This window comes from Sus scrofa, chromosome 1, assembly GCF_054392235.1.
Source record: "Sus scrofa isolate SSC_HxYL_T2T_F1_AM1 chromosome 1, Sscrofa_HxYL_maternal_Yorkshire_Landrace_v2.0, whole genome shotgun sequence".
In the NCBI taxonomy this organism is placed as follows: Eukaryota; Metazoa; Chordata; class Mammalia; order Artiodactyla; family Suidae; genus Sus; species Sus scrofa.
Window position 1 is genome coordinate 180,200,876 of NC_139383.1, and position 23,263 is coordinate 180,224,138.

The 23,263-nt window shown below is 36.9% G+C and overlaps 2 protein-coding genes and 1 long non-coding RNA gene across 52 annotated transcripts in view; all 3 read right to left on the reverse strand.

The window, feature by feature from the left end:
• LOC146406890 (uncharacterized) overlaps window positions 1-23,263 on the reverse strand; it is a 994,549-nt gene that overhangs the window by 584,109 nt on the left and 387,177 nt on the right. The gene's annotated exons all lie outside the window — the stretch shown is intronic.
• The window catches only part of LOC100627175 (GRAM domain containing 2-like), a 464,606-nt gene that overhangs the window by 182,962 nt on the left and 258,381 nt on the right, over window positions 1-23,263 (reverse strand). The window lies entirely within an intron of this gene.
• Window positions 1-23,263, reverse strand: part of MYO9A (myosin IXA) — a 226,668-nt gene that overhangs the window by 20,084 nt on the left and 183,321 nt on the right. For 32 of the 50 annotated variants that reach the window (XM_084979663.1, XM_084979645.1, XM_084979706.1 and 29 more), the window contains 8 exons: window positions 20,219-20,330; window positions 18,215-18,276; window positions 8,973-9,165; window positions 7,166-7,294; window positions 5,845-5,950; window positions 4,972-5,103; window positions 3,850-3,973; window positions 2,478-2,531 (listed from right to left, as the gene is read on the reverse strand). In XM_084979663.1, coding sequence (XP_084835789.1) covers window positions 2,478-2,531; window positions 3,850-3,973; window positions 4,972-5,103; window positions 5,845-5,950; window positions 7,166-7,294; window positions 8,973-9,165; window positions 18,215-18,276; window positions 20,219-20,330 — 912 coding nt within the window. The remainder of the gene's footprint in view (window positions 1-2,477; window positions 2,532-3,849; window positions 3,974-4,971; window positions 5,104-5,844; window positions 5,951-7,165; window positions 7,295-8,972; window positions 9,166-18,214; window positions 18,277-20,218; window positions 20,331-23,263) is intronic. The other 18 variants (XM_084979629.1, XM_084979771.1, XM_084979793.1 and 15 more) reach the window with 1 other exon arrangement.

The window sequence follows — 23,263 nt, forward strand, 5'->3', positions numbered from 1 at the left end:
CTTCTTCATCTCCTCTGGGCTCTTCCATAAGTACCCTTTCAGGTGAATTAAGCTTCTTCTTAGATATTTTGGCAGTGTGAAGGTCAAGGAGGTGGAGTGCTTTTATGCCTGCGGTACGCAGGGCAGACAACACCTTTGTAAAGCCAGACTGCCTGAGCTGTAAGTAGGCCCTCTGTATCTGCAGGTTCTGTATTCTCAGAGTCAACTAACTACAGAATGAAAACATTTGAAAAAAATTTTCAGAAAGTTCCAAAAAGGAAAACATGAATTTGCCACCATGCACTAACAACTATTTACATAACGCATTATATTTACAACTATTTACATAACGTTTATATTGAATTAGGTATCACAAGTAATCTAGAGATGACCTAAAGTATATAGGACACCTATCTTAATCTATTCCCAAAAACTGAAAAGGAAGAAATGCTTCTGAACTCATTCTATGAGGCCAGCCTCACCCTGACGCCAAAACCAAAGATATCACAAAAAAAGAGAATATAGCCCAATGTCACTGTGAACATAGATGCAAAAATCCTCAAAAAAAAGTGTTGCAGTGAACTGTGGTGTAGGTCGCAGATGCAGCTCGGATCCCACGTTGCTGTGGCTGTGGGTACACTACATCACACTAAATGTGGTACACTACATCAACTTAATGTGGTACACTACATCAACAAACTAAAGAATAAAAATCATAATCATCTGAATAAATGTGGAAAAAGCTTTTGACATCATTCAATATCCATTTATGATTAAAAACTGCCAACAGGGAGTTCCCGTCGTGGCGCAGTGGTTAACGAATCCGACTAGGAACCATGAGGTTGCGGGTTCGGTCCCTGCCCTTGCTCAGTGGGTTAACGATCCGGCGTTGCCGTGAGCTGTGTGGTGTAGGTTGCAGACGCGGCTCGGATCCTGCGTTGCTGTGGCTCTGGCGTAGGCTGGCGGCCACAGCTCCGATTCGACCCCTAGCCTGGGAACCTCCATATGCCGCGGGAGCGGCCCAAGAAATAGCAAAAAAAAAGACAAAAAACAAAACAAAACAAAACAAAACAAAACTGCCAACAAAGTGGGTATAAAGGGAGCATAGTTCAACATAACAAAGGCCATTTATGACAAAACATCATACTCAATGGTGAAAAGTGAAAGTATTTCCTCTAAGATCAGAAACAAGACAAGGATGACCATTCTCATCATTTTTATTTAACACAGTATCAGACAAGAAAAGTAAAAGGAACCTAAATTGGAAAGGAAGAAGTAAAACTGTCACTGTTTGCAAAAGGCATGATACAATATATATAAAAAAATCCTAAAGATGCCACCAAAAAACTATTAGAATAAATTAATTCACTAATGTTTTATGATACAAAATTAATATAAAGAAATCTGATGTGTTTCTAACATCGTTTTTCTTTCTTTCTTTTTTTTTTTTTTTTGCTTTTTAGGGCCACACTCGTGGAATACGGAGGTTCCCAGGCTAGGGGTCTAATTGGCCTACACCACAGCCACAGCAACATCAGATCTGAGCCATGTCTGCAACCTACATCACAACTCATGGCAACACTGGATCCTTAACCCACTGAGTGAGGCCAGGGATCGAACCCACAACCTCATGGTTCCTAGTCAGATTCATTTCCGCTGTGCCACGATGGGAACTCCCTGATGCATTTCTTCTATACGGTAACAATGAAAAAAAAAGAGAACAAAATATCTAGTAATAAATCTAACCAAGGAAATAAAAGACCTGAACTTGGAAAACTAAGACACTTATGAAAGAACTGAAGATGACACAAACAAATGGAAAGATATATGGTGTTCATGGATTGGAAGAATTAATATTGTTAAAATCACCATGCTACCCAAAGCAATCTACAGATTTAATATAATTCCTATCAAAATACCAAGGGCATTTTTCACAGAACTACAACAAATAATTCCAAATGTGTATGGAAACACAGAGGGCTCCAAGTAGCCAAAGCAATCTTGAGAAAAAAAGCAACAAAACTACACCTAGAATGACACCATGAAAGTCACAGGTAAGAATGGGCAAATAAGCACTTCTCATGATGGAGGATGCTAAAAACAGTAATAAGTGTTTCAAGTAATAAAGTGGAGGAGATCGATGAGAACAAAGCTCATAGAGCATAAATTAATTTGATACTTCAGTGCTTTCAATGTTCACCTTTCAATGATCCAACCCAAGAAGAAATCCACAAAGAGGCTTCTCTGACAAAGAGGAAAAATGAGTATATTATCAATGGACATTGTTTAACCACATGATACAAAGGAAAGAAAGTAAAAGTTCTAAAGAAAGAGAGTAAGAGAAAAGCAAGTGAAGGCTGATCAGAAAGTGGGGCCTGAACTGGGGCTACACATGGAGGGTGGACAGGCGTGGATGACAGACAGAGCAGAACAACTCCTGGATGGATGAAAGACAATAATGTAAAGTGGCTGTGACACATTGCAATATTAATACATACCGAGACTGAATTGCGGGTAATGCTCATAAATCTAACTGCAATTAGTACAGGTTTCTGGATTAGGAAGGACATGAAAAGGAAAGCAGAAGGTTAGAATGTACATGTTATCGCCCCATTAAAAGAGGTTTAATCTTTCAATGGAATGAATAAATCCGTCTTCTGCAGCATCAGCAAAAAATCACAGCTTGTCTTCCTGCTTTGAAAAGAGGCTTTATAGTAAAAGGTCTCTTCCCTTTTTCCCCAGAAGGGCACTACTAACTTGGGCCTCTCAGAATTGAGTTCCTAAAAATTCATGCTACAGAAAGGGTTTCACTTTTAAATGAGGTTTCTGGGGAAAATAAATCTCATTTAGAAACCTCTTTAGAAAGTGTCCTACGATGATGAGCTTTATTTAATACCTTTACCGCTGGAAAAATTCTATGTTTATGTTTGTTTTTAGAGAACACCCTTCACTAACTTAATCAACTGACATTGTTGAGCACTTGTCCTGTGCTAGGCAGTTTAACAGTAAAGGAATAAACAGAGTTACTTTAATGCCAATCCAAATATAAACTATGAAGTATAGAGGAAGTATTGCTGGGTCCCTGCAAAAGCATGGACATGATGATGAGGAAGCCTGCTTCTCTCTAGAGGTTTACTGGGGATCTGGGTGGGTTTTCACTAATACAATTTTGTTTTACAATTAAGGGAAAGGGTATCAAATGGGCAATAATTAAACTTCAATGCAGCAGTTGTTTTCCCGTCACCCAGACCCTAATGATTATTGTTCAGTGAGAACTGGAGTTATCCACATATAAGTCACTGATTACAAAGGAAGATATGAAACAGAAAGTGAGCAAATGGAAGAAATAAATTAAGATTTTTGAAAGGCTTTTTTCAAAACCTAGCAATAAACTCTTAAGGAAATCTCTATTTGATAATAGTAGACTCATGGTGAATTCCATATCCTATGAATCACATGCTTGCAAGTGATTGAATTCTCTATATCTCAGAAGTATTGGCAGGTCTACCAAAAGCAACATGGTTGAGGGCGGAACAAATGGTGGAAAAGTAGAGTCAAAAGTTCGGATAGGCTAAGTTTTCATAGAAAGGACAGGAAAAGAAAACAGGGCAAATTATTAAACCAACAACATTTTATCCAAATACTGATTTTAAAAATTCTTCGAATTTAACAGTATATATTTTGTTTATGTAACTGAAGAGAACTAAAAGATCAGACATGAGGCATACATAGCACCCTGAGATAAGGTGCTTTTTCACTTGTTCCATGTGAAAAATATTTGGAAAATAATCTCTCTCTACATCATAACATTTACTTAAAATCCCAGTAAGGCTCCTAATTCCCCCTGTGACTCCACATCCTGCATCTTACCATTGATCTACGAATCAGTGACAGCCTGGTCTTTGCCTTATTCTCAGCAAATTCCAGGCTACTGATGTCTTTGAGACGAGCCTTATATTTATTCATTTGTTCCAAAACAATCAGCTCCACACAGCTGAAACAGGAGAAAAGAGAGAAAACTGTTAAGAGTTGAAGTAAATCAAATACATTGTAGTACCCACAGACTAGTTTTCCACTAAGCCTGGTAGACAGTTGGAGGATAAAAGAAAAATCACCATCCCTTATTTTATGAGCTCAGAGACAGGGTTTATAACAGTAGTTCACAACTTTGGCTGCACTTTAATATCTATCTGAGGAGCAGTTATAAGTCCCAATGCCTAGGCCATACCCTAGATCTATTAAATCAGACTCTCAGAAAGGACACAAACACCAGGCTTTTTTTCAGAAAGCTCCTTTTGCAGAAAAGGTTAAGAACCACACTCTGGAAGGAAATCAGAGGTCTATGAAAAAAAGCCAAGGTTAAATACAGGAACACTGAAGTACTAAGACTTGGGGATTTAGAGTCATAAAAATACAGTTAGATTAGATTATAGGAAAACACAAAGTATATATAATTTGGTAAAATGAGATTTTTTAAAATACTTAATGAATTTTATTACATTTATAGGTGTACAACCATCATCACAACCAAATTTTACAGCATGTTCATCCCAAACGCTCAGTGCACCCCCCAAAGTTTGTGAGTCAGTATCTGTTATGTAAAGAAATTCATCGTGTCCCTTTTTTTAGATTCCACATGTCAGTGATAGCATTTGATGTTGGTGTCGCATTTTTTGACTGGCTATCACTGACATGTGGAATCTAAAAAAAGGATTTAAAGTGAGATTTTAAAATATATTTGGAAACTATAATCATTCCTAAAGAAAAGCCAAATTAAAAAAGATATGACTCTTCAAAACAAATTATGCTAAGCTGAATAGAATCTAAAGAAACTTTTCATTTTCAGCATAAAAAATCCCAGTGGTGCCTAGCAATCTTATTGAAAACATCTGAAATTTAGAAGTTATTCACTATGTCCGCTCTCTGGATAAAGTGACCACACTGGTTCAGAAGTCCCTGGGTTCTTGCAGAGATGACAGTGACTGGCCTTACGTGGTAGTCTTACTGATGTCCTGCACACTTTGTAGTGGGTCGATGGTGTCAGGGCAGCGTAGAATGCAGGGTGCAAACACAATAGCCAAAGCATTAGCAGACATTCGATTAGTGTCTTCCTGTAGAGCAATCCTAAAAATGAAAAAAAAAAAAAAAAAAAAAAAACAAGAACAGGTGAAACTGGGGTATAAAAAGGAAAACTGCAGGGAAGTAGGCAAAAGAGATGAGAGAAGATGAATGACATCAATCATGCAGTACAGGAAGGATATTCCTATCAGTTGAAGAGAGACACTGTAGACTTTTCCCAAAGCTGTTCCTGTTCCTTCCTTGAAGCAATTCAGTCTAGCAGATAGCTTATCAGGGGAAATTTGTGAGCCACTGCCCCAAGTCACCATTACCAGATGAACATGTCTAAAGAATGCAGAGTAGAGACCTTAAGGCATTTTCAGAAGTCATATAAGATATTTATCCAAAGAGAAAGATGGCTTTTCCGCAACTATTGCCAATACACTCCAGACAACAAATATTATCCCTGAAGTCTCTTTGGTCAGTCTATTCCTGAGCTCCATCTGAATCCATCTTCTATGAATTAGGTTATGTCAACACATCCTTTCTAGTTCAGGAATTAACAGGCTAGGCAATACAGTGCCCTCAGGAGACTCTTACATGATCTCACAGGGCAGAGAGGCACCTGCCATGCAGTCCAACTCAGCCGAGAATTTCTACTTCAAGGAATTGTAACCACTTGTTTGAGGCACTGACTTTATCAATAGGGAAAAAAAGATTGGTCAGTTTTCCATATGAAGGAGCTCTTCATTCATTTGACGGCATCCAAGAGAAACTGTGAAGCATCCCTTTGCTCCTTGAAGTTACCTGACCAGATGAAAGATGAGGCGTTCCAGTGTATTGAGATGAGTTCGGGACAGCTGGTCAATCACAGAGTATACACCACGGATTGTCTCTTTCCTCTCCTGAAGGCCTGAAAGCAGTAAGAGCAGCCAATAAGACTGAATAGCCCCTCTTATATACTACATCTTCCTTCTGGACAGACACTAGGCAGCAAGAGAGACTGGCTCTAGAGTTTTAGGAGTTTTAGCTATACCTAAAACTAGGAGTATAGCAGAACAACTCACAGTAATTTCTAATTTCCTTGAGTTCTATACTCACTAAGCAGTCTCCTGAGTTTTAATCTATATTCCAGTAATTCTTTTTGTTTTTAATTTTTATTTTATTTATTTTTTATTTTTGTCTTTTTGCCTTTTCTAGGGCCACTTCCTGCAGCATATGGAATTTCCCAGGCTAGGGGTCAAATAGGAGATGTAGCCGCCGGTCTATACCACAGCCACCGCAACACGGGATAGGAGCCGCGTCTGCGACCTACACCACAGCTCATGGCAATGCCGGATCCTTAACCCACTGATTGAGGCCAGGGATCAAACCCGAAATCTCATGATTCCTAGTCAGATTCGTTAACCACTGAGCCACGATGGGGACTCCTATATTCCAGTGATTCTTGATTAAGCAAGAGGCAAGAGATGCCCTGGTTTTTCAGGCATTTTGTGGCAAACCAATTAATTCCCCATTAAAATTAATCAAATGCTATATAAGTTATAAATCAGTCTTATGGGAACTTGAGAAGTCAGGCCTCAGGTCCTAAAAAACACTTCCTGGTGCCTTCATCAATATCTATACATCTGCAGCACTGAAAAACTAAGCCAACATACATGTTAGGCATGGCATAAAATAGATAACCAAATTTACACTGAGTTCTCACCTAGATTCACAATTTTTTTGGGGGGGAGGACATGCCCAAGGAATGTGGAAGTTCCTGGGCCAGGCATCAAACTCATGCCATAACAGCAACCCAGCCACTGCAGTGACAATGCTGGATCCTTAAGGTGCTGTGCCACAAGAGAATTCCTACATTCACAATTTAAATGAACATAAATCTCCTATTTAATTGTTTAGTTTGTTTATAAACTAGTCTTTCAATCTCTTTACGAGAAGCAACTAAATGACTTAGAAATTTTTAGGAAAAAGTCAACATTTGAATAGGTTAGAGTTCACTGGCAGTTTTGTATCGACTGCATTACTTTTGAACTAAATCAGTAGAGAGGATGGCTAAATTAATACAAAGACTGCATTTATTTCCCAAGTGTAGGCCTTCCCTTGAACCCAGGAAGCCTGTACTTACCCATAGCTCGAAGAAATTCCTCATATAGTTCAAAGGTCATGAGTGGATTGGGCAAATCACGAAGCCATTGTTTGAATACACTTGCAATAACGTGTATGTTATAGTCGTCTAGGTTTACACTCTCAGCATCTATTCAGAGATGAGAGTTAGATAAAACCAAAACACACAGAGAGTCAAATAATTCACTTTAGAAACTATCATCACCAAAAGAAGCCTTGTTCTTAATCGAATGGACTATTTTCTACGGTCTAATTCCATGCTTTGGAATAGTGCTTCTACTGTGGTAAAGGAATGGTTTTTGTTTGTTGTTTTCCAAATTGCTGTGAACTGATAGGTATGTAAAATAAAAGATTACACATTTTCATGTCAAAGCACTATAAACTGCTATAAATGAAATGATTGCTCTCAATTTCTGTATTTATCATGTTGTAGACGGATTGGTCTGTGATACACAGATGACAAACGGAAAAAGGCCCAGATGACAATTCTAAAAGTCAAGGTGATTTTAAGGATATTCTTATAGATGAAAGGACAGTGATCACTGAGCTTAGGAAATGTGAAGAAAAGCTTCACTCTGCTTTACTTATAAACTCCCTAAGGTTATACATGAGATGACTGGAATGACATAGGATGAATGATGAAATAGGTAGTTAGGTTTGCGGTGGCAGAAACAAGCTGAAAAATAAAGCCAAAGTCAAACCCCTGGATACATTCCAGGCTAGAATGTATAGATATATAGGTATAGATCTACCTGTATAGAGCTCTACAAAGATAGGTGTTCAACTCACTAATCAGTTTAAGTAATGATGTCATGAATGAAGGAAGGCAAGAAGATGCATCAGAAAGAGCACCACCAAAGTTCCCGTCGTGGTTCAGTGGTTAACAAACCCAACTAGCATCCACGAGGATGCAGGTTTGATCCCTGGCCTCACTCAGTGGGTTAAGGATCCGGCATTGCCACAAGCTGTGGTATAGGTCACAGATGTGGCTCGGATCTGATGTTGCTGTGGCTGTGGCCTGTAGCTGTAGCTCTGATTCGACTCCTAGCCTGGGAATCTCCATATGCCACGGGTGGGGCCCTAAAGAGACAAAAAAAAAAAAAAAAAAAAAAAAAAGCTTACAATCAGAATAATAGAGACTAACTGGCAATAGTTTAAATTATGGATTCAGAAGATCCAGGGTTAAATGCCAACTTTGTCACTAATTGGTGGTGTCTTTAGGCAAGATCTCAGGTAAGCCTCAGTTCCTTCATCTGTAAATAGGGGTAGTAATCACTACTTGTGAAGACTGGTACAAAGATTTATTGTGAAGATTAATACAAAAATATCATCTCATCAATAGCTCATTATTTGATTTCACTGAACCTACATTTTCTTCTTTATAAATTGCAGATATTACCATCTTACCAAACTGTAAAAAAGATTAAATATTTGTCTGGAGTACTTAATAACAACTTGTACAAATGACACTCAATGTATGTTTGCTAAACTGACCACATAAAAACAAAGATTCTTTGGGAAGCTATAAAATAATAAAACAGTGGAGCTCCTGCTGTGGCACAACGGTATTTGTGGTGTCTTGGGAGTGCGTGGACACAGGTTAAATCCCCAGGCTCCTGGCCCAGGAGCTCTGTGTGTCATGGGTTGACCAAAAATGAAAAATAAATAAATAAATAAAACAAGCACCACAGAAGAGATTGCATTCTTCTGGCTACAAGAAAAGGATCAACATGTAATGAAAACTAAGAGCATGAGATGACCTATTTAAATAAAAGCAGTTGGTCTTGATTTGGAGGGCACTATCTTACCTGTATCTAGACTTTGTCGAAGCTCCTTGATTTTATTAGTTGAACCAGACTTTCGATAAATACCTTCTGTGTACAGTCCATGCATTTCGATATAGTTTATGAGCTTTTCCACCACTAAAGGAACAGTTCTGTCCTCACTGGTCAAACGGGACAGTTCAACTCCAAATTGTCGAGATGATAGCTCCGGATCATACTAAAGGGAAGATAATTTTTGTTCCCAAATACATTCAAACATCTTGGAATTCCCATCGTGGCGCAGTGGTTAACGAATCCGACTAGGAACCATGAGGTTGTGGGTTTGATCCCTTGCCTTGCTCAGTGGATTAAGGATCTGGTGTTGCCGTGAACTGTGGTAAAGGTTGCAGATGCAGCTCGGATCCCACGTTGCTGTGGCTGTGGCATAGGCCGGTGGCTATGGCTCCAATTAGACCCCTAGCCTGGGAACCTCCATATGCCGCAGGAAGCGGCCCTAGAAAAGGCAAAAAGACAAAAATAAAATAAAATAAAACAAATACATTCAAACATCTTTAAATATGTTTATCTAATTCTTTAACAGTAATAACTACTTTTTATTTTCCTGAAGTTTTATGAACATAGCTATGAGAGTTGGGAGAAAAGAGAATTATGGTTAATGCTGAGTAAGTTAAGATGTTAGTTTCAATCCTCTTCCACTAGGAACCTCTAACCCCACTCTGGAAAAAAACGGGGTAGAATGGGGGCAGTGACAACAGGTTACTGTTTCCCTTTTTAAAAAAATCTCCGGGAGTTCCCATTGTGGCTCAATAGTTAATGAACGCTACTAGTATCTATGAGGATGCGGGTTCAATCCCTGGCCTTGCTCTGTGGGTTAAAGATCCAGTGTTGTCATGAGCTATGGTGTATGTCACAGACCCGGCCTGTATCTGGCATTGCTGTTGCTATGGTGTAGGCCAAAGGGGAAAGACTTTGAATGTTAAACATTTACCAAGTACCCTTAGAAAATCTACTGCTTTGATATGAATTAGAGTGGTCATTAATTTCTGAAGCAAAAGAATGCTCAGTGTTTATGCAAACTTTAGGGAAGTTTAATTGAACACTGATGTTCCTCCTAAAGGCAGAGGCACAGACAGATTGGCCCATGATCAGTGTTCTCTTTTTAATTTACTTCAATAGTATATTCTGGAGTTCCCGTCATGGTGCAGCGGAAACAAATCCGACTAGGAATCATGAGGTTTCGGGTTCGACCCCTGGCCTCGCTCAGTGGGTTAAGGATCTGGCATTGCCATGAGCTGTGGTGTGTGTAGGTTGCAGATGTGACTCACATCTGGCGTGGCTGTGGCAGTGGCATAGGTTGGCAGCTACAACTCCAATTAGACCCCTAGCCTGGGAACCCCCATATGCCTTGGTTGCGGCCCTAAAAGGACAGAAGACAAAAAAAAAAAGTATATTCTCATAGCATACCTTCTGAACTATATTTTATGTGACTGAAAAAAAAAAAACAAAAAACAACCCAGCTTATCCTTAAGATTCTTTGAACTAATTCAAAGAAAAGAAGAATGACAGGTATTATCTCTGAGACTGAAAACTCTTTGTAAATCTCTTCTTTGTCCCTTCCTTCTCTTCCATCATTCTCCTTGCCTAACCCAACACTGTATGCCCTAGTCTTTCCTTCAACCCGCATCCAATAAGTGCCAAGTTCTTTTACTCAATCAGTATGCTCTATTTTTTTCTGTTCTCAGTGCCATTAACTGCATACTATTAACTATTCCAACAGCTACTTGATGAATTTCCTCACGTCCATTTTCTCTTTTAATATGTTGTATAGTACATTTAATCTACTTTATTATCCTCAAAAACTTTCAATGGCTAATTAGTATATATTAAAATAAGGTATAAACATTCCTGAGTCTAACATTCAAGATATTACTTGAATTGATCTTAATTTCTCTTTCCAGTCATATATTACATTTTTCATATGTGTGCTAGGTAACAAAATCAAAGATAGTCCTTACCCTAAGACTAATGCTAAGACTAGAAGTGCTAGCATGTGGAGATAAGTAAAACAGCAACACAGATTTATTCACACTAAGGACCACAGAAATGAAACAGCTGGTTCAGGAAGGATTGGGCTGGGTAACAACTAATGAATGACTTGAGAAGACTTGATGCTTAACTTAAAGTGATGGAAAACAAATAGTACATAAGAAGTCAAGAAAAGAACCTTGTAGGCACAGAAAACACATAACTACAAAGTGGGGCAAAATATAAATAACTGAGAAAAAGCTAGATAGGGAGGTTATAAAGGGTTTGGGTTACTACGTTATAACATTTGGGGTCTTATTCTGACAGCTGAGAGAAGCCTCCAGAGAATTTTAAGTAGGGAAAGATAAAACTTTTATACTATTACGTGTCATTGCAATCCAGCACTTAATTCTTAAGAGAAGTAATTTCATGTTTACTTCAAAGCATGTTAAATTATCTTAAATGTAAAGCAACACCTCCAAGAAGTATTTCTAGGTCTGAGGTGGACTACTTTGAGAATGCACGATAAAATTTTGCATTGTCTCTATATGAATTAGGTTAATAGGTTACTTCCCATTTGCAACTAGGCTATAGGTGGGAACAGGAATATCACCTTTCTATCCCACCTTAATTATTGCAAAACTTAAGTTACAAGTGAACACACAAAGCACAGTAGCTGACACAGGACAAATGCTCAATAAATTGTTAAAAGAAATAATGTTTGCTGCAATAATTGAAATGAAATAAACTTAAGCCAAACTTCTTGCTATCACTATGACACACACATGCCCACATATAACCTATTTATTTAAATGTTATGGGAGATCCCACTGTGGCTCAGCAAGTGAAGAACCCAAATAGTATTCATGAGGATGCGGGTTTAATCCCTGGCCTTGCTCAGTGGGTTAAGGATATGGTGTTGCCGCCAGCTGTGATGTAGTTTGCATGTGGGTCAGATCTGGCATTGCTATGGCCTGTGGTGTAGGCTGGTGGCTACGGATCTGATTTGACCCCTAGTCTGGGAACTTCCATATGCCACAGGTATGGCCCTAAAAAGACAATAAATAAATAAATGTATGCACGTATGTTATGGCTATCCCTAGGGCACTAGAAACGTTAATAGCAAGACATGTGAAAGCAAAAACAATTTACAAATACTTGAGGATAAATAAAAACTAAAATATTTTTATTTGAAACCAAGTAATCTAAAGCAAACATGCTAAAAATTTATATTTCTTGAAATTAAGGGAAAATGTAATTTTACTATTTTCAACTGAAAAAAGTTAATATGCTGAGTTCTCATTGAAAACAGTACATATTTTTAGTTATTTTCTGTCCAAATTAACGTTCTGGTATATTTAAATAGTTTTACTGAAGTATGACATATATACAAAAAAAGTGTATAAATCGTAAGTATATAGCTTGACAGCCTTTGCTGAAGTGAATGTACACTTGTTACCAGAACCAAAATCAAGAAAAATATAACCGGCAGTTATATCCTCCTCAAGGCCCTCCCAGCTACTATGCTTTCACCCCTCACAAATAATCAATATCTGTATTTCCATCACCATAAATTACTCTAACCTGCTTGTGAACATTAATGGTATCATATAATTTGTATTTCATGAGTTAAGTTTCATTTATTTTTGAACTTTAAACAGAATAATGTAGTATATACTCTTTTGTTACTCGTTTCTTTCATTTAATATTATGTTTGTGAGTACCAATGGTTTAATCTCATTGCCATATGGTATTCCATTATACAAATATCCCACAATTTATTTACTCATTCTACTGCTTATGGACATTTAAGTTTCTTTCAGTTTGGGGATATTTCAAATAGTGCTGATATGACTGTTCTTTTGACTTTTGGCACAGATATCTATGTATATCTGTGGCATATATAGATATAGATATATATATCTATATATCTTGGAGTGGTACTGTTAAGTCATGAGAATGCTTATGTTCAGGTTTGGTAAGTACTGCCAAATAATTTCAAGAGTGATTAGGCTAACTTAAACTCCTGCCAGGAATGTATGAAAGTTCAAACTGCTCTATATCCTTGCTAGGAAGGTTTTCATTTTAGCCATTCTAGTAGGTATGTATCACACTATGACTGCAATTTGCATTTCCATGATGATTTAGTGAAGGTGGACACCTTTTCATATGTTTACTAGTCATTTGGAAATCCTCTTTTGTGAGGTGCTTGCTTAAGTCATGTGCTCATCTTTCTACAAAGTTGACCATCTTTCTTATTGATTTGTAGATACTTTTAATATGTTGTAGATCCAAGCTGCAAATATCTTCTTCCAGTCTATGGCTGATTATTTCTTGTTTGAATAGCAAATAGGTTTTGAATTTTATCTAATACTTTTCTTATATTTATTGAGATGATCATAATTTTTCTTTATTAGTTCAATGTGATAAATTATATCAACAGATTTTTGAATGATTTTTTTCTAAAAACTGATTTTTTTCCCCATAAAACTTGCATTTATGGATTAAAAACCAACTTCATCATGAAGTATTTTTTCATTTATCATTAGCACAGATTCAATGTACTGATATTTTGGCTAAGGCTTTATAACTAAGCTTATGATACAGACTGAACTGCAATTTTCCTTTATCCTTTTCATGCTTAATTTGAACGTTTTGCTATTTTTTTAAGTCAATTTTGGGGAAAAAGTACTGAAGAATTTACTCTTTATTGTTCTCTGGCAGTACTGATTTTTCAATTACAGATCCTACTTTTATAGCTATAACTCTTCATATTTTCTACTTTTTCTTGACTTAGTTTAGCTAAGTTGTGTTTTTGTGGGAATTTGCCTAATTAATCTGAAATGTCAACTTTATTAGTATCAAGGTATCCATAATAGCCTTTTATTTTTCTCTCAATATATGCCATATCTGCAGTATATATTTTTCTTCTTGAGAATGATAATTTGGTTTTTTAAAAACTTTTTATTGATCACTCTTGCTAAAAGTTTATACATTGTCTTAGTCTTTTCAAAGAGTTAAAATTTGGCTTTGTAGGAGTTCTCATTGTGGCTCAGCAGGTTAAGAACCCAACATAGTGTTGGGAGGATGTAGGTTTGATCCCTGGGCTCACTCAGTAGGTTAAGAATCTGGCATTACCATAGGCTGTGGCAGAGGTCACATATGCAGCTTGGATCCTGCGTTGCTGTGATGGTGGTGTAGGCTGGCAGCTGCAGCTCCAATTCAACCCCTAGCCCAGGAACTTCCATACGCCACAGGAGAAAAAAAAAAATATTTAGCTTTGTAGCTTTTCATCTCTTATATAAATGCTTTCCATTTTATTTATCTTTTTTTAACTTTTATTTATTGTCTTTGGGTTTAATTTGCTGCATTTTTTTCTCCTGCCTTCTAAGAGAGAAAAGTTTACATAATTTCTTGTATCCTTTCTAATGTAAACTCTCAAGTACATTAATATTACTATAATTAATGTATATTAATACATATTTCAAGCTAGAAATATTCCTCTAACGAATTTAGCTGCACCCACACTATTGTTGTATCATACTTTCATATTTAGTTCAAAATATTTTCCATTTTATTGTAATTTTGAGGTACATTGCTTAATTTCCAAACATGTGAGGACTGTCTAGTTATTTTTGTGTTTATTTACAGTTTAATTTTATTCTGGTCAAAATTTATACTCTCAATATATTCAATCCTCTGAGATTTGTAGGGACTTGCTTTATGGCCCAACATATGATCAATTTTGTCAAATATTCTATGTGTACTTGAAAAGACTCTGTATTCAGGGAGTTGGAGGATGCAGGTCAAGTAGGTCAAGATTTTTAATCATGTTTTTCATATCAGCTGCCCCCTTACTGAATTTCTGTCTTCCAGGTACTGAAGCCACAATAAATAACTTCTAAAGTTAGAATTTTTATAGCTCCCTGATGGTCTGACCATTTTATTATTATGAAACACCTTTACCTGAAGTAAAGTTTCTTGCCCTAAAGTACATTTTAATATTATTACAGCTAGACTATTTTTCTGTTGGTTAGTCTCTGCATGCTATATCTATCTATCCTTTTGCTTTCAACATTTCTGTATTTTTATACGTAAGTATGTTTCTTGTAAACAGCATACTGAAATTTTCAGTTGATTTTATCCTGGTCTTATAATTAGAAATATTTGGCCTATTAACATTTAATGTAATCACCAATATATGTGGACTTATAGCTAACAATCTGCTATTTATTTTCTTTGACTTGATTTATGGTTCTGTTTCTCTCATTTCTTGAGTGAATGTTGACTAAAAACACAATAATAATGTCTTGCGGCTTAAAATATAAAGAGAATTAGAATGTGTGACAACAACAACACAAAGATGGTTGGATTAGTTGGGAAGTGGGAAAAATGCTGAAAATACATTTGACTTAATATGTTATGAATATTTGTTGTAGTCTTTAAAGTAACCATTACAAGAATAACAAGTAGAATATATATCATAGGAGTTCCCATCGTGGCTCAGTGGTTAATGAATCCGACTAGGAACCATGAGGTTGCGGGTTCGATCTCTGGCCTTGCTGAGTGGGTTAAGGATCCGGTGTTGCCGTGAGCTGTGGTGTGGGTCACAGACACGGCTTGGAGGTCACATATGCAGCTTGGATCCTGCGTTGCTGTGGCTCTGGTGTAGGCTGGTGGCTACAGCTTTGATTAGACCCCTAGCCTGGGAACCTCCATATGCCATGGGAGAGGCCCTCAAAAGGCAAAAAGACAAAAAGAAAAAAAAAAAAATATATATATATATATACAGCATAAATGCTAATAAAGATGAGAGAATGAAAAAAAAAAAAAGCTCTTACTAATCTTTTCTCTTCTCTTATGCATAGTATACAGCTAAACCTATCTTTTGAGTTTATAATTTCAATTGCATTTTTTATTTTTACAATTTCCATTTGGCTCTTTATACACACACAAACGATTTCAAACAGTTTTGTGATAAAGATATTTTTAATCTTTTTATCTACAATTTGAATATATTATTACATTTTAAAAAGTACATCTCTGAATTCAGTAACTGGATCATCTATGAGTCCATGGACATTGTCCATTTTTTTCTTAGTCTCATTTCTTTTTTTTTTTTTTTTTTTGGCCACACCCACAGCATATGCAAGTTTCCCTGCCAGAGACTGAATCTGAGCCAGAGCTGCAACAATGCCAGATCCTTAACCTACTGTGGTGTATCAGGGATTGAAGCCACAGCAAGAACTCCTTAGCTTCCTTCTTTCCACCCTCCCCCCCACCCTTCTTTTTTTTTTTTTTTTGCTTTTTAGGGCCACACCTGTGGTTTATGGATGTTCCCAGGCTGGGGGTTGAATCAGAGCTGCAGCTGCTGTCCTAAGCAACAGCCACAGCTATGCCAGATCCAAGCCACATCTCAGACCTACACTGCAGCTCACAGCAACGCCAGATCCTTAACCCACTGGGCGAGGCCAGGGGTCCCACAGCGTCATGGATACCAGTTGGGTTCATTACTGCTGAGCCCCAATGGGAACTCCCTTAGTCTCATTTCTTTTTTTTTTTTTTTTTCGGTCTCTTTGTCCTTTTTTTAGGGCCGCACCCACAGCATATGGAGGTTCCCAGGCTAGGGGTCTAATTGGAGCTGTAGCCGCCAGCCTACGCCAGAGCCACAGCAACACAGGATGTGAGCCCTGTCTGTGACCTACACCACAGCTCACGGCAACGACAGATCCTTAACCCACTGAGCAAGGCCAGAGATCGAACCCACAACCTCATGGTTCCTAGTTGGATTCATTTCCGCTGCACCACGATGGGAACTCCAGTCTCATTTCTTAATGTATGATTTTTATATATGAATAAAATCGTAAAGGTGCTCAACAAGGTTATCTCCCATTAGAGAGAGTTCATCCTATTCTCTCTTGTGGGGAGACAGAAAAAGGAAGAGATCACCTTAATCCAATCAAGGCTGCCCTGAAGTTTTTATAAAAGCTCATCCCCTTTCCTAGATTATAGCTATTCACAGGTCTCACTGAAGAGTCCAGAGTATTGACTAGGATCCTTCTTTACTCTCTTTTTCTCTTTATCTTCTTAGTCTTTTGTCCCATGCAGCTTAAGAATTCAGAAAATACTTGGAGGGGAAAACTTCCGAGTTTCAGGCTCACTTCAATATATGCCTGGATCATGGTCCCTCAAGTGCTGGTAATCCTAAATTCCAACTTTTGTCTCTATAATCATTTGAGATTCCTAAAAGTTCTGCTGGCTTCTCCGACTCTTAAGTGTGGGCTGCTACCCAAAATCTAGGTTTCTTATCCTTCAACAAAAATTGACAAATTCCCATTAAGAGAAAAACATCTCACAGATATAGATTCACCAATCTGAAATTCTCTGATCTAGGCCCCTAAATTCCAGCTTGCCCGGACAGCTTTCTGATGCTATGCAACAGACTTTTTTCAGTTGATCTGATCATGAGTATTGGTCTGCCACAAACTACTCCATCTTAGCAGGAAGCAGATGTCCCACCTTTTGTATTTTAAGCCCTGAGTTGAGTTTCTCTTTGTACTTTGCCATAATTTGTTTACCACTTTGGAACAGATACAAACTATATACAGAGGCTGTAAACATGCACACACATTTTATTACAGTTCAGATTTGCACAGTATTGTTAAAATTATATGTGATTATAAGTAAGAAAATATGATTATACAATAAAAGGATGAAATATTTCCAAAATAGTTGCTTTGTTGAAGCATAAAGGAAACAGAGTATATGTTCAGTATCTTTTAGATCTGTGTATCCAAGCAGAAATATGTAAAAACACCAACTATGCTGGTGAATTTTACTTCTCATGTTAAAATTTTTAACTGTAGCCTACCATTTTCAGGATAATTTCTAGGAATACTTATGAATGTTTAAGAGGTAGGAAGCCTTTAAAAGAGGTGCTTTAATAAGTTGTCGGTTGTGAAATCAGTTTAGTAGCTCCGACATAATTAAGGTAAATATAGTTCCAGGAAAACAGATTCAGTTATACACACACACACACACACACACACACACACGCACACATCGTTCTATATGTGTATTCTGGCTTATGATATAAAATGTATTTCTTATTGAAATTTGTGGCCAAAAAGTTTGAAAACCGCTACCCTATAAAAATCATGAAAGAGGTCTTGATTTCTTTCCACAAGGCACAAAAGACCAATAGACCCATTATTTATCACTCATAGGTGATAACTTCTTACCTTTTTAGAACACTTGGCTGTGGTTTTCAGACAGCATTTCTTATGGCAAGCATACTTGCACACTGAAAAACAGGTTAAGAATGTAGTATTTTTCAGAAGTCTGTATATCAGTGACTATAAGTTAACAAGTTTACTGCTTTATTTTGAATATAAATTTTTTTCTTTAAATCTGAGACTGCTATAATAGCTATATAGCATATATAGAGTGTATATATATATACACTCTATATATGCTATATATATAATGGTATTAGTTTGTGTGTGTGTATGTGTGTGTGTGTGTAATGGTATGAGAATGAAAAAGGTGCTTAACCCATTCTTTTCAGAAAAATGAGGTTGAAAATATAGTTGAAATTTCTAACCACTGTCTATGAAAAAGCTTTTTACTTTTTCAAAACTGTCCAGCCCTCTTCCCTGGCCCTACCGCATTCCAGCAGAGTATTTATTTATCTTTGTGGTTTGCCTCACAGATTAGTGCTCATGTTCCCCTCTAACATATGCTCTACAATATGCTAAAATGCCTGAAATACCTATTAAGAATCATTCCAATGGGTAAGAAATGCATTACTGTTAAAAAAACAGTGAAATAAAAACAAATTTCAGAGCTTAAATTAAGATAAAAGAAAGGCTTTATTTACTATCTTAGAAGGTTCAGAATAGAGCTCTGAGGAACCAGAATATCAGATGTGACTGGGAAGATGAGCCAAAGCAAAGGTTTGGAGCAGAAATACTTTCTTGGAACAGGGGATAATAGGGTAGCTAGGCAGTATTAATGGGAAGGGCATGCTGAGAGAAGGCTACTGAGAAAACACTTGGCCTATGTCATTCTGGCACACCAGCTCTGGTTCCTGTATATCGACACCTAAATATCCTTCCTGAAATTTCTAAAGTAGGACTTGAGGGGTTTTCAAACCAAGCACACCAAGGTTATAAAAAAGTAGATTCTTCACATTTTTAGTTTCACATAACCAAGAAAATTATACCAAACCTACAGGAATCAGATTAACATTAAACAGTCAAGTACATGGCAAACTACTTCCTATTTCACTCTCACTGTAATTTTTTTTAACTCTACTGATAAGAAAACAAAAGGAAAACCACTGTTGAACAATAGAACAAGTGAGTATATCCAGCATTCATGGTGATATTGCTATGATGAACATGATTTTCTCCATGTTGTCATGGACCCACCCAGCCCTTCCTAATACTTCATTCATTCAGTTCTGGCCCACTAGTAAACAAATGCTCATGGAGTTATTAAAAAGCACCACAGCAAATGTATGGAATGAGAGGAGTGAAAGCTAAAGGTCCTCTGTAAGATAGAACCAAGTTGACTCACAAAAAATCTTCACACACATTCTAGGATTTAAAGGCCCTGTTGAAAGGAGTATATTAGAAAAAAGTTACTTTACGCTTATAATTCAAGAATTTGTCCATTAATTCATCTATCCATCCATAGGTCCATCCATAAATATTTATTAAAACTTACAATGTGCCAGAACTATTCTAGGCACTGGTGATACAGAAGAGACAGGTAAATTTCCTGACCTTCTAGAGAACATATTCTAGTGGGACACATTGACAAACAAGAAAACAAATGAATACTTAACATAATTTTGGATGCTAACAAGTACTTTATAAAGACTAGAAAAGCTGAATAAAGGGATAGAAAATTGGGGACAGGGTGGCATTTTAGACAGGAAAGTAAGGAAAGAGCTCTCTCCGACATATGAGTGGAGACATGAGTTAACTGAAATAGTAAGTCACACTAACATCTGGGAGAAAAGCATTTCAGACAGAGTGAGCAGCAAATACAGTGACCAAAGAATGCCAAAATGTCTTATTTGCCTATGAAGAGCAGGTAAAAGGAAATACAATGAAAGATGAAGTTAAAGAATTAGGGAGTGTGAATTATTCCTTTATGTTAAAGAAGATATAAGCAAGCTCATGGAAATAGAAGTATTGAGTGGTTAAAAAAATTCCTCAAAGATCTCTCATACTTACATTTGCAAACTGAGGCTCGGTCCATTATCCATATCAAAGAAGAACAGTATTCACAGTATGTAGGGATGCTGTATTGAGTAGCCTTGAAGATGTGACCATTGTGCTCTTCTACCTGAATGAAAAATTATAGCTATTTATGTTAAAGCCAACATAGTAAATGCTGCCCTAAAATGTCAGGCAATGGGATATCTTTCAAGTCCTTGTTGTCTCAATGGGCACTTATTCTAAGAGGAAAATTCTGACCTGAAAATGCAATAAAGGTAAAATATATGGTCCCTGCTTTAAAAAGCTAACAATCTAGTAGAGAGATAAGACCAACTTACTTGAAAATCAGAAAACAATGCTATAAACATGTAAGAACTGTCTTAAAAAATTCTGAATCAGCATGTTAAAAACAGTGGCTCCCAAATGATAATTTTAACCTCAAGAATGTTTTACCCTTTTGACAATAACTGATCTCAAGAAACTTCTATTTATGAGTTATGAGTTAGGAATTAAAACCGAAAAAGATTTAACTATCCAATACACTTAAAATTAGCATTAAACAAGGACTTCCTGCTGTAGTGCAATGGAACTGACAGTGTAGTAGCAGGGGCTGACTAGCCATTTAAAAAATATTGGCTCTTTCAGAGTTCTGGTTGTGGCACAGCGGAGACAATCCAACTAGGAACAATGAAGTTGTAGATTCGATCCCTGGCCTTGCTCAGTGGGTTAAGAATCTGGTGTTGATGTGACCTGTAGTGTAGGTTACAGACGTGGCTCAGGTCTGGCGTGACTGTGGCTGTGGCGTAGGCTGAAAGAATATACTGGCTCTTTGAATTGTGCAGCTCTATCAAATGTTGACACATTTCATACACATTATCAAAAAGTCACATTCCTTCATATCACCACAGATCTATCTCATCAGAAAACTACCAGAAAATTGTCATGCTCGTAGTGATCGATAAAAGTTTTCCAAAATTGTAATTTTTGCTTTATTAAAACCTCACAATTTACCACTGATAACAAATGTTCTCAGGTGATGTCCTTGACAGGGTCACTTTGTTCATTTTTAGAAAATGTCTGCCAAATACTGAAGTCTGAATAAATACAGATTGCTAATAAAAGTGATGTTCTATGAAAACAGCAGCTTGTAACACACATTGACATAAAAAAGTTGTACACAAATGTTCACGGTAGCATTACTCTTAATTGCCCAAAATAGAAAACCCGAAGTCCCATAAACAAATGAATGAATAAATAAAATATAGTCTATCTACACAATGTGATATTATTTGTCCATAAAATAGAAGCACCATATATGCCACATAGATGAATATGGAAAATATTAGCCTAAGTAAAAGCAGATGGACACAAAAGACCAATATTGTTTGTTTCTTTGTTTGTTTGAACCAATATGTAATGTCTTTAATAGGCAAATCCTTAAATATAGAAAGTAGATGAGTGGGAGTTCCTGTTGTGGTGCAGCAGAAGAGAATTCGACTAGTATCCGTGAAGATGCGGGTTTGATCCCTGGCCTTGCTCAGTGGGTCGGGGACCCAGTATTGCGTGAGCTGTGGTGTAGGCCGCAGACGTGGCTCGGAGCTCACGTTGCTGTGGCTGTGGTGTAGGCCAGCGGATGTAGCTCTGATTCAACCCGTAGCCTGAGAACTTCCATATGCTATGGGTGCGGCCCTAAAAAGCAAAAAAAAAAAAAAAAAGTAAATGAGTGGTTTCCCCAGGCATGGGGGAACCATGAGGATGCAAGTTCAATCCCTGGCCTCACTCACAGGTTAAGGATCCAGCCTGGCTGTGAGCTGTGGTGTGGGTCGCAAATGCAGCTCGGATCTGATGTTGCTGTGGCTGTGGTGTAGGCCAGCGGCTGTAGCTCTGATTCGACCCCTAGCCTGGCAACCTCCATATGCTGTGGGTGAGGCCCTGAAAAAAAGGAAAGGTTAAAATGGTAAATTTTATGTTATATGATTTTAGGTACAATTTTCAAAGAGGCAAGATCAGCTTACAATTCAACTGTACAAGTGATTTTTTGGAGACAGTCTTCATATGCAGCTACTGCATACTTCCTATTCCCCCGAGAAGTATCAAGTGCCTTGATCTGTGCTAAGTTTGTCAGCAATTTTACCCATGAATGCCTTTGTGCCTCTCAGTGAAAAAGGAAAATAATGTGGTTATTATTATGAAAATAGTTTTGATGTTAAAAAATCCCTGAAAGTGTCCCAGAAACCCCTTTAGATTTCATACTTTGAGAACCACTAGATTAAAAAGTTTATACAAGTACAGAAGAGTATAGAAAGATATACATCATACTATAGTGATTATCTCTACTGAGATAAAATACAGTAATAAATGTAACACAAAGTAGTAAAAAGCAATATATGAAAAATTTTTAAAGCCTCTTAAAAGACACAGAAATAGACTTGAATAGATGAAAAGATTAAATTATTACACATAATAAAAGCTCAGTAATTAAAGTAGTGGAATTGGCTCATGAATATTCAGATCAACTAATGGAACAGGATAAAAAGATACAAGCATAAAGGGAAATTTAGATATAAAAAGAGTGTCATCTCAAAGCAGATAGGTAAAGACAGCCTTAAAATATGTGGTGGGAAAGTTTTATAAACTTACAGTTATAAAATAAATAAGTCATGGTGAGATAATCTATATCATGGTAACTAAGGTAAATAACACGGTATGCATATTTGAAAATTGCTAAGAGAGAATCTTAAAAGTTCACATCACAAGAAAAAAATTCATAACTATGTAAGGTGACATGTTAACTAGACTTAGGGTGATCATTTCATAATATATACAAATATTGAATCATTATGATGTACACCTGAAAGTAGTATAACATTATATGTCAATTATTACCCGGATTTTTAACAATAAATTCATACATACATACATACATGGTAGGAGAGTATTAGTATCATTTATGTCTTAATAAATTAATCAAATAACCAACTAATTAAATGAAAAATATTTAACTCACAGTTCATCCATCCCACAGTTTTATAATATATCCTTGCTCTGTGATGTCTCAAA